Below are 13,430 nucleotides of genomic sequence, written 5' to 3'. Positions count from 1 at the left end.
AGTTATTCAATCGGTTTAAGAGATTAAAAGGTTATAACTTAGGAAAGGGTTTTGAGTCAAGAGATTGATCAAAACTATTTAGTTAATTTGTCTTAAAGAACGAATAGTTATTGAGAGTAAAGGGTGGAAAACGATTCATGTAAAACAATAGCGGATTCATCGGCTTAATCATTCATCTCACATCAATTTTCTATAAACCAACTTTTATTGTTTTATTACGTTTGTGTTACACAAGTCAACCCAACTGCCTAGGGCACCCTTGAATTTACTACATCCTTTTTAATAATGAAATTTCTAAGTAGAAGTTAAATACAGTCCTCGTGGATACGATCTTTTATTTACTACTTCAATAGTTTTTGGTACACTTTCCAAATATCTATCAAGTTTTTGGTGCCGTTGTCGGGGACTGTTGAATTATTTCAACAAGGCAATATCGTTATTAATAAGGATTTCTGCAATTTAAATTTCTGCAATTTATTTTTCTATTAAATTTTTTATATTGTTTCAGTATTCACTATTTAATTTTGTATCGTGCAGTGCTACTAAGGTATTTTGCTGTTTATGCGAGGTAGAGGACGTTCTAATGATCTATTTTTTGACTCTGAAATTGAGAGGACTGCAAGAGCAAATCGGAAAGTTGTCCGATTGTCAAAGTCTATTCCACCTAGTCCAAGAACACGATATACAAGTCCAACACCTTCTGAACTTGAATCAATCATTTCTCCTAAATTTAACACAATGGGAGATGTTGATCCACCACCGAGACCTAAGTTGGGAGACTATGGTTTATCTGCTTACCGCGGTCGTCTAACTCATGTCTTTCAACTAGCAAATCCAGTAGATTTTAATATCAAAACATCCATTCAAAATGGGTTGAACGACAGATAATATGATGGGTCAGATAGCATGAGCCCTCATGAACACTTGAGTCATTTCTTTGAAACATGTGAGTTTTGTGTACCCCCAACCACTTTGACTGATGACCAAACGAAACTTAGGTTTTTTGCCTCCACCTTAGTTGGAAAAGCCAAAGATTGGTTGCGAACCATTCCGAGTGGAATTATTCAAACATGGGATGAGTTGGAACTGAAATTCTTAGAGAGATTTTTCCCTGTGTCCAAATATTGGGAGAAGAAACATGAGATATCAAACTTCAGGCAAGGGGAGAACGAGTCACTTTATGACGTTTGGGAGTGGTTTAAACTGCAGCTTAAAAGGTATCCTGGCCATGAGTTTTCTGACAAACAATTCCTCTAAATTTTCACTGAGAGGTTAACACAACAATAGGATGTTTTTAGATGCTTCAGTTGGTGATAGTCTGAGAGTTAAAACTAACCATGAAGTCCAAACCATATTAGAAAACATGGTCCAAAATGAATACCGTGTTGATGCGGAGAAAAAGAAAAGGGGCGTTTTTGGGGTTAGTGACAATACCACCATCCTAGCTAACCAAGCAGCAATCAACAAACAGTTAGAAGCTTTAACCAAGCATGTCCAAGGGTTGACCATGGCCAAACAAACTCAACAAGTAGCTGCAATCAGGTGTGTTTTCTGTGCTGAGGGGCGTGCAAATGGTGAATGTGAACCAGAAGGAGTGAGTGAAGAAGCCAATTACTTGAGAAATTATCCAAAGGTCCACCCTTATTCTAACACCTACAACCCAGGTTGGCTAAATCATCCCAACCTAAAGTACACAAATAACAACACCTTGAACCCTCTGCTACCTAACCCTTAACAACAGCAAAGAAAACCTTCAGGTCTTGAGGAAGCAATGACTAATTTCATGAAGATAACTCAATAAAACTTTGAAGAGATTAAGAAGAGTCAAGAAACTAAAAGAAAGAATAACGAGGCTTCAAGAAAAATGTTTGAAACCCAAATTGGGCAGATAGCAAAGCAGTTGGTTGATCAAACTAAGGGAGGATTCACATGTAAACACTAAATAAAACCCTAAGAATGAGACTTGCAATGCTATTGAGTTGAGGAGCAAAAAGATTTTAACATCTTTAGTTCCAAAAGCTACAAAGAAGGGTGATGAAGTAGTAGTGGAGGAAGTTAATAATGGTGTAGTTGAAAAGAATGTTGAGGATGTTGTAGTTGAAAAAGAGAGTGATCATGGTGTAGTTGAAAATGAAAGGAAGAAAAAAAATGATGAGGGAGAAAAAAGTGAGCCTTTAATAGATGTGAATTCAATATTGAGGAAGTCTAAGAGCCAATTGTTGAAAGATGGAGACAAACCACAAGAGATTCCATCATATGTGAAGCTTCCTTATTCTCATTTGTCTAAAAAGAAGAAGAAGGAGGAAAGGCAATTCACGAAGTTCATGGAACTATTCTCTCAGCTGCAAGTTAACATACCTTTTAGTGAAGCTCTTGATCAAATGTCGGTGTATGCTAAATTCATGAAAGATTTATTAACCGGAAGAAGGAGGCCTAAAGATGATGAAAATATAGCCTTATCTGAGAATTGTAGTGCCATCCTCCAACGAAAGCTCCCTCCTAAATTGAAAGACCCTGGAGCGTTTACGATTCCTTGTACCATTGGGAAGGTCAGTATGGGAAGAGCTCTTTGTGATTTGGGAGCAAGCATAAATCTGATGCCTCTCTCCATGATGAAGAAATTAAAATGTGGGGAACCAAAACCTACAAGAATGACTCTCACTCTAGCTGATCGGTCAAACTCATATCCTTACAGAGTGCTGGAAGATGTTCTAGTGAGAGTGAATGACTTGGTATTTCCAGCTGATTTCGTGATATTGGACATGGCTGATGATGAAGAGATGCTTGTGTTGTTAGGGATACCTTTTCTAGCAACTGGCAGGGCACTTATTGATGTGGAAAGAGGAGAATTGATGTCGCGTTTTCAAAATGAGCAAGTGATATTCAACATTTTCGAAGTTATGAAGCATAGAAATATAGAAATGAAAATCCACAATGTTACCGAGTGGACGTGGTTGATGAAAAGGGATATTTTGTCAAAAGAGACTCTAAATCAAGTCAAAGGTTAAGAGAAAACAACAAAAATTCCTGAATTGAAAGAACTTCCTTCTCATTCGAAATATGTTTTCCTAAGTGAAGATGCCTCGAAGCCAGCCATCATTAACAATTCCTTATCAGCCCTTGAAGAAGAAAAATTAATGAGGGTTTTAAGGGAAAATCAAGGAGCATTGGGCTGGCAGATCTCTGATTTAAAAGTTATAAGTCCAGCCTATTACATGCATAAAATTCATTTAAAAGTTGAGTATAAGCCAGTGGTTCAACCTCAAAGAAGGCTGAATCCAACAATGAAGGAAGTGGTAAAGAAGGAGGTGCTGAAACTCCTAGAAGCTGGTATGATCTACCCAATCTCTGATAGTTCATGGGTCAGTCCGGTCCATGTTGTCCCTAAGAAGGGTGGTATGACAGTGGTAGCAAATGAGAAAAATGAATTGATGTATGATTCTCAGCTAATTAATTTATCTAATGACTTGTCTGTCTTATATTTAGAATCTAATCCTCAAACTTAGCATCTAAGTAAGATGTGAGTTTTAAAATAATAGGGGGACCCAAACCAAATTTGGGTTGCTCGATCATAATTTCTAAAACTATGGACAATAGTTTTAGAGTGTTTAAGCATATAGGGAAGAAATTAGAGCAAGATATGTTTCTTTTAGAATATGCTACAATAACGCTTGATGTCCATGGGGATAGTTTATAGTTTATACACACTTTTCCATATGTTTTTACAGTTGTTATGTTAGTGATTAGAGAACTACGATTCTCATCTCTACCATGTTTTATAAAATGGCAGCATACTTTAACCTATAACATCAATAGTACCCATCACATGATCATATCATCCTCTTAATGTTCTTATCATAAAAGTCTCTAACCCTAAACACATAGGCTATGTCTCCGAGTTAGAGTTTTTAATCTTTTTAACAAGGCAACCAATTGTCATTAGAAATCCTAGTTGATATCCCATTGCGAATTTTCCAATAGGTTTTTTTTTTGTTGTTTTTTTTTTTGTTTTGAACAAGTCAAAAATGAATTATATTAACACTGACAACGCAATCGCCCAGTACAAGGCGTGCGAAAGAAATCACGAAAAATAAAAAATGTCTGTAAAAAATACATAAAAATCTAGCCGATGCCCAAACACATAAGTGGGCTCGACCACCACAAATGAGTGCCGAAAACAAAGGCAGTCTTACTGGCTTTCAGCCACCACAAAGAGTATGACTTTACTTTATCTAACAGATGCGTGATAGAGCTTTGTTGGTTATTAAATCACCTACTATTGCTTTAATTCCACAAGACCCAAAGACACAAGAACCATATCAAATGAAAAAGGGAGCGCCGCGATTTCAGACCATCTGCATAACTAATAAATTGCAAGAAGTGATCTGAAATAACCTGGGAGTCCGCGCCATCATAGCCAAACCACACTCGCACCAACGACCAAATAGCACAAAGAGTTGGACACGACAGGAACAAATGTGTAGTGTCCTCGACGTGACCACAACTACGCTTCTGAAAAGATAATGTCGCGAATAGCCAAATTTGATTTTGTAGGTAATCGTTCCATTAGCAGTCGCCAAGGAAAAATAAATACTTTCAAATGGACCTTCTTATGCCAAATTAATTCCATATTTTGATGTAAATGAGGATGCTCATGGGATGTCAGCATGTCATAAACACCACGAACGGAGCAACCCCCACTCGGTCCAAAAGCCACTGCCACATATCAGTAGATGTATCCTGCAAAGAAATATTAAGCATTAATTCCCTACACTTCTCTACCAACTCTTCCTCCCACGCCCCCAAATGGCGACACTACGGACACACCTCCCCACCATCATTCCACCCCAACAAGAACATGTTCCTAACCGTGATTGCTTTTTGGACAGCCAAGTCGTATAGACGATGAAATCGCTCACGAAAAGAAACATCACCACACCAACAGTCACGCCAAAAATAAGTTTCAGCCCCGTCCCCCACCCTCCTCCTGACACAGGCCGCAAACTACCCCTCACCATTTCCCCCTACCCATATCTAATTCTCACTATCTCCCTCCACCAAGAAGAATAACTCCAACCCCCATCTTCCAAACCTCCATCCTCCGCAGCATACCTAGCTACCAACACCTTACGCCACAAACCTTCCCTATCAATTAACAAACGCCAACACCATTTCCCCAATAATGCGGTGTTAAACTCTCAACCTCCTAACCCCCAACCCACCATACTCCTTCCTCATACAAACAAAATTCCAACCAATACAAATTATTTTCCTATGTTCCTCACTCCCACCACCCAGAAAAAAAATTGTTTAACAACGATTCAATGGAAGAGATTATTTAACAAAAAAAAATTTCTATGTTTCCAATAGCTTCCTTGCTTATAACCTAACTAGCATGATGTATACTTCTCCATGCACATATACATAAATTACCAACACAAGCATTTTTTTTCCGTTAATCATTTGGTTCCTAGAAAAAATGGGTTTGGAACTACGAAGTTCGGTCGGGGGATGAGTAAAACTTGGCTAAAAATTGTTCCACCAAATAATAGAACTCGGATTTGCCTAAATGATTTGTCTTTGATGAACTCATTAACCAAATGATATTATTTAACTACACTTTAGTAGGAAAATATTTAACTTCCAACAGCTCGCAATAAGGAAATTTGAATTAGTCAACTCTTCAACTTGTTTCGGCAACATGACTTTATTAAAAAATTATGGGATTTCTAAATCCCATCTCACCATTATCTTTTCTTGAATTAAGGGTTAAGTATTCTTTGTACTTTTCTCATTTTCTAATAAATTTTTGAAGGTAAAATTAAAAAAAATGTTAACAACAAAGACAGGAGAAACTTGTGGATTGTTGTGATGACTTTCAAATCTGCTCACTGGTTCCTTGAAACATAAGAAACATATAGCTTAATTGTTTAGCTCTGATCAACAATATCAATTTCATGGTTACTCACATATATAGAGAGAAGGTGAATTTTGTGCTGATAGTTAAGAAAATTTAGGCCTATCCATCTCCTCTTTTGCAAGGTAGAATGATATATCTGATGTAGTTAGAAATGATTACATTATGAATTGATTAGGTCTACCAAACTTTAGATTTGTAAGCTTTTGAAAAAGTTTTGGCTGAGTCCCCCTTTCTTTCTTGCATTGTTTCCTCTTTATTTCAATTTCAATGAATTTGATTGGTACATTTTGTATCACTCTTGCTTTAAAAAAAGTCAAGAAAGTAAGTACTAACTAAAAACAAAAACATGACATAAGAATTTTCATTACATCTCAATAGTCATTGTTTTACAAAACAATTCTTCATAAAATTTACAATTTAGAACGTAAACTAGAAACAACGCCATTTTTCAAACAATTAAGTGAAACATAAAGGAGCAAAATTAAACAGGCCAAATTCATCAAATCAAAATCATTTAGAGTGCCAAATCTACAATTGAAAATTCATCAACACAACACAACTTTCTCATATCCTAACCAACAAGCAAAAAACAAAATTGATGACGATTCCGATAGCCAATTTGGAAATAAAGCAGAGACATCCATCACATTCTTAAAATCATTAGATTTGATAGTCCCATCAGGAAACACCTCAATGTTATATTTCTTCCCGGTTCGATCATCGACAATGGTGAGGGTTCCTTTGAGATTCAATGGAGGGGAGATTCTAGAGGAAGCGGAAAGGTGGAGAGGTTGGATGAGTGCGGAGGAGGAGGTTGTGGAGGGAGGAAGCAAGTGAGCTATGAGGGTGGCTAAACGATTATGTGCAGCATCGTGCACCTTCGATTCCTTTGTACTTGTTGTCGTCATTGACATTGTTTGTACGATGTTTGTGTCCGTGTTGTGTGTGATTTTGTCTTTCTTATTCTTTGAACAATTGAATGGATTCGAGAAAAAAGGATCGGAGTAGTGGTATTTAGTATTAGGACGTTGGAATGTTATGGTAATTGAAAATTGGAGTGAAAGCGTGAGATTCACATGTTCTATTATTACAATTACCAATAGATTTGTTGGTCTATCCCTCAAAAAAATAGATTTGTTGGTCTTACGTATGGGTACTCCACAGTCCACACCCATTTATTTTTTCATGAACACAACATTTATTCGACTCCAAATGAAAATTGTAGATTAAAATAAATGTGTTGCACTTCTGTTTTGGTAGGTACATTTCATATGCTACCTTGATATTTAATATGCGAGTATGTAAGTTTGAACCTGAGACATTGTTTAAGTAAAAAAAAACTTTTGTACGAAGACTTGTGCAAGTATTAGTAAGACAAATGCTTGACACGTGGTTCTGAAATTCAAGAACTCTAAAAGGGGTGCCGCTAAAAGTTTCTTTGTTTGTTTAACGTCTGCTTCTTAATCGGATGCGATTAAAGATAACTTGCTTTGGAGGAGAGTCCTTAATAACAACGAGGATGCGGTATGGATAAAGATATGAATCACTTATTTGTTAGATGTGAATTTTTAGGCAGATTATGGTCTTTGGTAGTAAATTTGTTAGGTTTGGTATTAGTGGGACACATTTATTTGATGAGCCTCAGATGCAATTTGGTGCTTTGGGTGGTTTTGCGAATAGGTGTCATATGCTGTTGAATATTGTTTGGATTTCTACGGTATGGATAATTTGAAAAAAGCGCAATCATCATATTTTTCACCATAAGGAGGAAACTTTACACGCATTATGCGAGAAGATTAAGCTTCAAACTTATTGGTGGTTGAAATCAAAATATGATACTTCTGATTTTGAATACCATTTTTGGAGACTTCATCTCTGTCATTGCATTTTTTAGGTCATTTAGTTGGTTGTGCTTTTCTTGTTTTTGTTGTTATAGAACTTTTGATGCCTGGTTGTATCTTTTTATAATCATATTTGACACATCTTGTGCTTAAAAAGATTATCAATAATGGTATTCCATTTTTTCTTGTTCAAAAAAATTAATATGATATATTGGTTAATGATTTTTTTGGTATTTTTTATTTACAAATTAAAATTATTTCATTTAAAGATGAGAATTAACATTTCAAAAATTAATATATATGTCTAACTCATACAACTTCGGATATCTGCACTAGTTTCCAAGAATGTTAAAATAACACAAGATAAAAAAAAAATGAGAATGTAAAAATGTTGAGGAGGGTTAGCTATTCTGAGTATCAATCAAAACCTTCTTTGTGTTAGTTTCCCTCCTTTTTCAATTCCCTCCTATAGCAGAACTTTTTCAGCACTCTCTCCCAACTACTTTCAAAATACAGGGTATCTCCCAACTACCCTTTGACTGGTCTGATCTTCAGTCTCACATGCATATATCGTGCCATTGCACTTGTACAATGTAGTATATACCAACAATTTGGCAACAATCCTTTATATAAACTAGCACTATGTAAACCTTATTCTACCATAGCCTACACCTGATTAATAAACCATTTTCCATTCAAAATCCAGAATCACGTTCCTATCTTCTATGTTATAAGTTATCAACATAGTTTCATTTTCATCCCTCTATTCACTCAGTTTTCCAAATATCACTCTTGTTCTCACTTCCCCTTAAGTTTTCTCTCTTTTTTTTCTATTCACTTTCTCATTCTCATATTAACAAGGAAAATTAAGTAATTATGTTAAAATTTCTATGTTTGAAAGTCCAAAAAAGGGCATTAAGATATGTTGTTTTACGTCCTTCTTGCTCATAGCGTTGTCGATGTAGTTAATCAACCCACCAAAAGAAGTGTCTTAGATAATGGCCCTTGACAGTTTTGGGTAGCTCAGAGACATATACAACTTCTTTTTGTGTGTTGTTTAACGGTATCGATTACGTGTGTGAACTTTGAAGAGGCCTCAACTCTCTTCAATCCACTTGTTTGTGCTCTTAGAATTGGCGGAGTTACTATATAATCATTAAAGTTTCATTTTATTAATTTGGCACCATTTACAAGCTTCTTTGAGTTTGGTGACTCAAAGATGTTCATTAATAGGATGAAATTGTTTAAGGAACTATAAAAGACTGTGTCAATGTTTTGTAATTATGTTAGATTGTTGTAATGTTGAACTCAAAAGATGCTTTGGCTGATATGAAACACAAATCCAAAATCATTCCTAGACAGCAAGGCGTCACTAAGGTGAAAACTCTATTCTAAGCACAAGATACTCATGGAATAAACCAAAAAGAGTTCAACCTTAATACACTCTCAAGGCAAAAAAATGATCGAAACATATCAAGCCGCTCCTCAACAATATATGGCACATCAACCCATAGAAAGCTAATAAACTAGGACTCCGACACATTGTAATTTGTAATTGCAATCTAGTGAGGCTGTATTTTTACTAGCTTCCTCATGTGTATTCACCAAAAACGAGCAAACATTTTAACTCAGGCCTATTTACCATCAGATTGTACATTGTTGCTTTCCAATCATCCTTTGCTTCAGTAAATTTCTGACAATTGCATCATGAATCACAAGCCAAAACAAAGAGGGAAAAATTTAATGAGTGCTTATAAAAATGCAAAGAGGGAGTATTTGATAATAATCAAAGGTGAGTGACACTTTTTTAGTGAAATGTGTAATAATCTTTTTTGCTACATATTCGAAGGACTCATTTGTTCTTTTTAACTTGTTTCCCTTGACCATTTTGAAAATTTGTTGCAACTTAGCATTTGGCTATTTCGAGCGCATATACACTCTACTCTTTTACAGTGAGCATATTGTTGTGATTATTTCAGTTAGCATGCTTTATAATTTCAAGCTTGCAAGTTGCAACTCTTATTACTCAAAACTGAACTCTTTTGTTTGTGCTTGGATGTCATGTATTTTGTTAGTACATGCCACTATCGGTTATCAGCTCATGTATTGCGGTAGTCTTTTATGACATTTGATTTTAGTTCCTTATTACCGTGCATAAATTACTGGTAGGTGGGTAAAAGTTGAGTGTTGGTTGCTAGCCAAACGGGAAACACTTATTTTTCACATATGAGAGTTTATGATTGGTGTCCATGACAATCTTGTGAAACACATAATTCAGATTAGGAGAGGAAGGAAGGTCATGGATTGTAGCTCTAGAGAATCGTAGCATGGATCGTAAGATCCTATCAAAACAGAAAATCATAACTGGGAGAAGGATCGTAATCCAAAACCGTAGGATCGTAAACTCTAAAACCATAACCAAATATACAATCATGACAAATAACCCAACATGGAGATTAAGATTCAAAATTCAAACAATTCAACATAAGTTCATATAGAACAAAATGAGGTGAGAAAACCTTTGCAATGGTAATAAAAGAGCCAATAACTGGTATGTGGGTGTTCTCAAGTGAGAGAGCGGGAGAAATTGGTTTCGAAGTGAGAATAGAGGGAAAATTTTGATAAGTGTTTCAACTTTCCAAAGTGGGAGACTTCAACTCTCCTTTAGTCAAAACAATATTGTAGTGAATGATGTTTTTTGTAATTTCTAGAACAAAACACATTGTTTTGCCTTCATCGTGTTGTTTTGCACTAGCAATAACAAAACAAATCGATTTACTTTTATACTATGTTCGACTAATGGAAAGTTGAAAGCACCGTCTTGAAGAGTTGAAGCACTTATTAGTCCCATTACTCCCATATTATATAAAGATGTGATGCGAGTTTTCCCACATTCTCTCTCACTTGTGAACTCCCACATATCACTTATTCTACTGTTACCATTGCAAAAGTTCTCTCCATCCTATTTAGCTCTGTTTGAGTTTTGAATCTTAATTTTTAGGTTGATTTATTTGTCATTATTACGAAATTGGTTATGATTTTAGAGGTTATGATCCTTCTCCGAGTTATGATCATCTATTTTGGTAGGATTTTACGATCCTCCAATTTACCATCTACTATCCTATTCTAGGTCATAATCTGAAGATAAATGATTAACGACACTATTTGACAAACACGAATGTACAACAACTTAAGTTTCCTTTTTGATTTGGTTTTTTATTTGTTAACTTTTATTTTTTGTGTGCATGTGTTGTTTTTTATAAGCTAAGGGTCCGTGTGGTGCGTAGATATGATAGATAAGGAGTTGGATAATGATAGGATATGTATTTATCATATCATGTGTTTGGTGCAGATATGATAAGAAAGATGATATTATTATTTTATCATATCATATGTTTTGTGTATCCTTGCTTTTGACATGATAATTTTATATTATATTTAAATGACAAAAATACAGATAAATATTTTTTTAAAGATTAATATATTCAAGATTAACATTTCAGACACATAAATTAAGAAAATAATACTAATAATATGCAGAAGTATTTCGATCATCGACTATGGGGACTAATGTTCAATAACAATTGGGTTTCACTGTTTCAGTCTAAGATGATGATGACTGATGAGGTTTACCAATTGGGTTTTTCAACCAAGAAGCAAAGATGATGATGATGCAATTTGGGATAATTAACCCATATAAGGAATTGGATTTTCAAATTAAGAAGCCACGATGATGATGATGATGTGATTAACCAATCATCCAATTGGGTTTTAGCCATCGATTAATGATTAAAAAAAAGATGAAAACTTTGTGTTGTAATTGTATCATCGATTAATTGTATCATTCATTCATCAATTAAAAAAAGTTTTTTTTTTTTGGAGGAATCGTTTACAAAAAAGTTGAAAACAGAAGTCAGTTTGGTGGAGTTAACAGATTGAATATGTGGGAAGGAAAGACTTGTGTACGATGGATGGGTTTGAGAAATCCTATCAAGTTGTTAACCCACCAAAAATCAAGGATTAAAATTACAAAGGATAGATAGGATATGATTACTAATGGGTTTAATTTATCGTATCATATTGGTGCACCAAACGGATTTGGATATCTGTCTCTCTATCCTGCTTCCTGCGCATCAAATGAACCGTAAATACACATCGGGTCCTTTAATTTAACATTTATATTAGATTAATCCTTTTTATATTTTTTAGCTTTTAAATGGTCATTTATGTTGATAAAAATGAATAAGCTAGTCCTTTAATTTCTTTTTTTAATAAATTGATCCCTTTTTCATCCAACTTTGTTAAATAAATACTCCCATAAGATAAAATGTTTAAAAAGTGTTTATGACACATAACATGATTACTTACATACATTTTCTTCTTATTGTTTTTCAATTTAATCTTAATCATGTTTTAGAAATTTTAATCTATAAATTGATTACTTACATCTTTTTAAACATTTTAAAAATTTAATCTATAATTTTTTCTCCAAATTAATAACGAATAATACACTTATGATTTAAACTTACCGACTTTTCAATAAACGTCTACATAAATATTTTTTAATTGAGTTTGATGGAAAAATATTAATGGTGTATATACATTTTATGACTTAAAGGATTAGGTGCACACTTTTACCGACATAAAAAATCAATCTAAAACTGAAAAAACTAAAAGAACAAACCCAATAAAAATGTTAAACTTAAAAAACCTCATAATGTAAGTAACCTTTTTTGTACAGTCAAAATGATCCAAAAGATTTAGGGTTTTAAGGAAAAAAATATAAAATTAAAACAAATTAAATAACTTAAACGTAAGGATCATTCTATAAAACTATCTACATTTTTTTTTCTTCATGAAGAGCTACTAAATCAAGTTATTTTTATAAGACCAAAATGAACTATTACATACAATCGTGTTTGTCGTGCTTTGTCGTGTTATATGGTCTGTTGCGCCGTATAGCACCGCTCTAATCTGAATTACATATTTGAAAACAGTGGTTACAACTCACAACCCTTTATGTTAGTGTCCATCTTTTGGCTCTTTACCACCAAACATCAAGGATTTTTTTAGTGCACTCCCCTAACTTACCCTTTGAGTTGGTTTGGTCCTCGGTCTGTCTTGCATACATGACAGTTGCAATACTTTTTTTTTTTCGATCCATATGACAGTTGCAGTACTTGAAACCATCGTAAATGGTCTTATAGTTAGACCTCTTAAATTCATGGAGTATATTAATTTGATCCCCAGCCTACATGCTAAGCGAGCGGTCTAAAAAATTCAATCCTAAAGAGCTCCATGCGCATAAGCTCTTAGTGCTGTCAAATCAGTCTTAATTTTTTAATCGCATAACTTCTAACATCCAACATACTAAAGAGCTCCATGCGCAAAGTTGAATGTTAGAAGTTATGAGAGTATGCGCATAAGCTCTTAGCTCTTAGTGCTTAAACTAAGTGATTTTTCAACCAACTCATCTAATTCTTGGCTTAGTTTATTGTTTGCCCAAACTCATTATGTGGGTTTTTTTTTTTTTTTTAATTAAATGTCTTCGGATTTTAAAATCCAAAACCTACTTGAATTTTATTGTTTGCACAATGCTGGAATTTTACAACAACACTGAATGTCTTTGTGGATTCAACAATTTTTTCAATAAATAAAATTATGTAAAG

At 34.4% G+C, this 13,430-nt stretch overlaps 1 protein-coding gene across 1 annotated transcript; it reads left to right on the top strand.

Moving 5' to 3' along the window:
• Positions 1-1,363: 1,363 nt before the first annotated feature.
• On the top strand, positions 1,364-3,008 carry LOC112420157 (uncharacterized). Its single transcript, XM_024778820.1, has 2 exons — positions 1,364-1,664; positions 2,011-3,008. Exons 1-2 carry the CDS (start codon positions 1,364-1,366, stop codon positions 3,006-3,008), a joined length of 1,299 nt encoding a protein of 432 aa, XP_024634588.1.
• The last annotated feature ends 10,422 nt before the right edge of the window (positions 3,009-13,430 follow it).

The sequence above is a fragment of the Medicago truncatula genome, chromosome 3, assembly GCF_003473485.1.
Source record: "Medicago truncatula cultivar Jemalong A17 chromosome 3, MtrunA17r5.0-ANR, whole genome shotgun sequence".
In the NCBI taxonomy this organism is placed as follows: Eukaryota; Viridiplantae; Streptophyta; class Magnoliopsida; order Fabales; family Fabaceae; genus Medicago; species Medicago truncatula.
The sequence above is the reverse complement of the archived record's forward strand: the minus strand, read 5'-3'. Positions and strand labels throughout refer to the sequence as shown.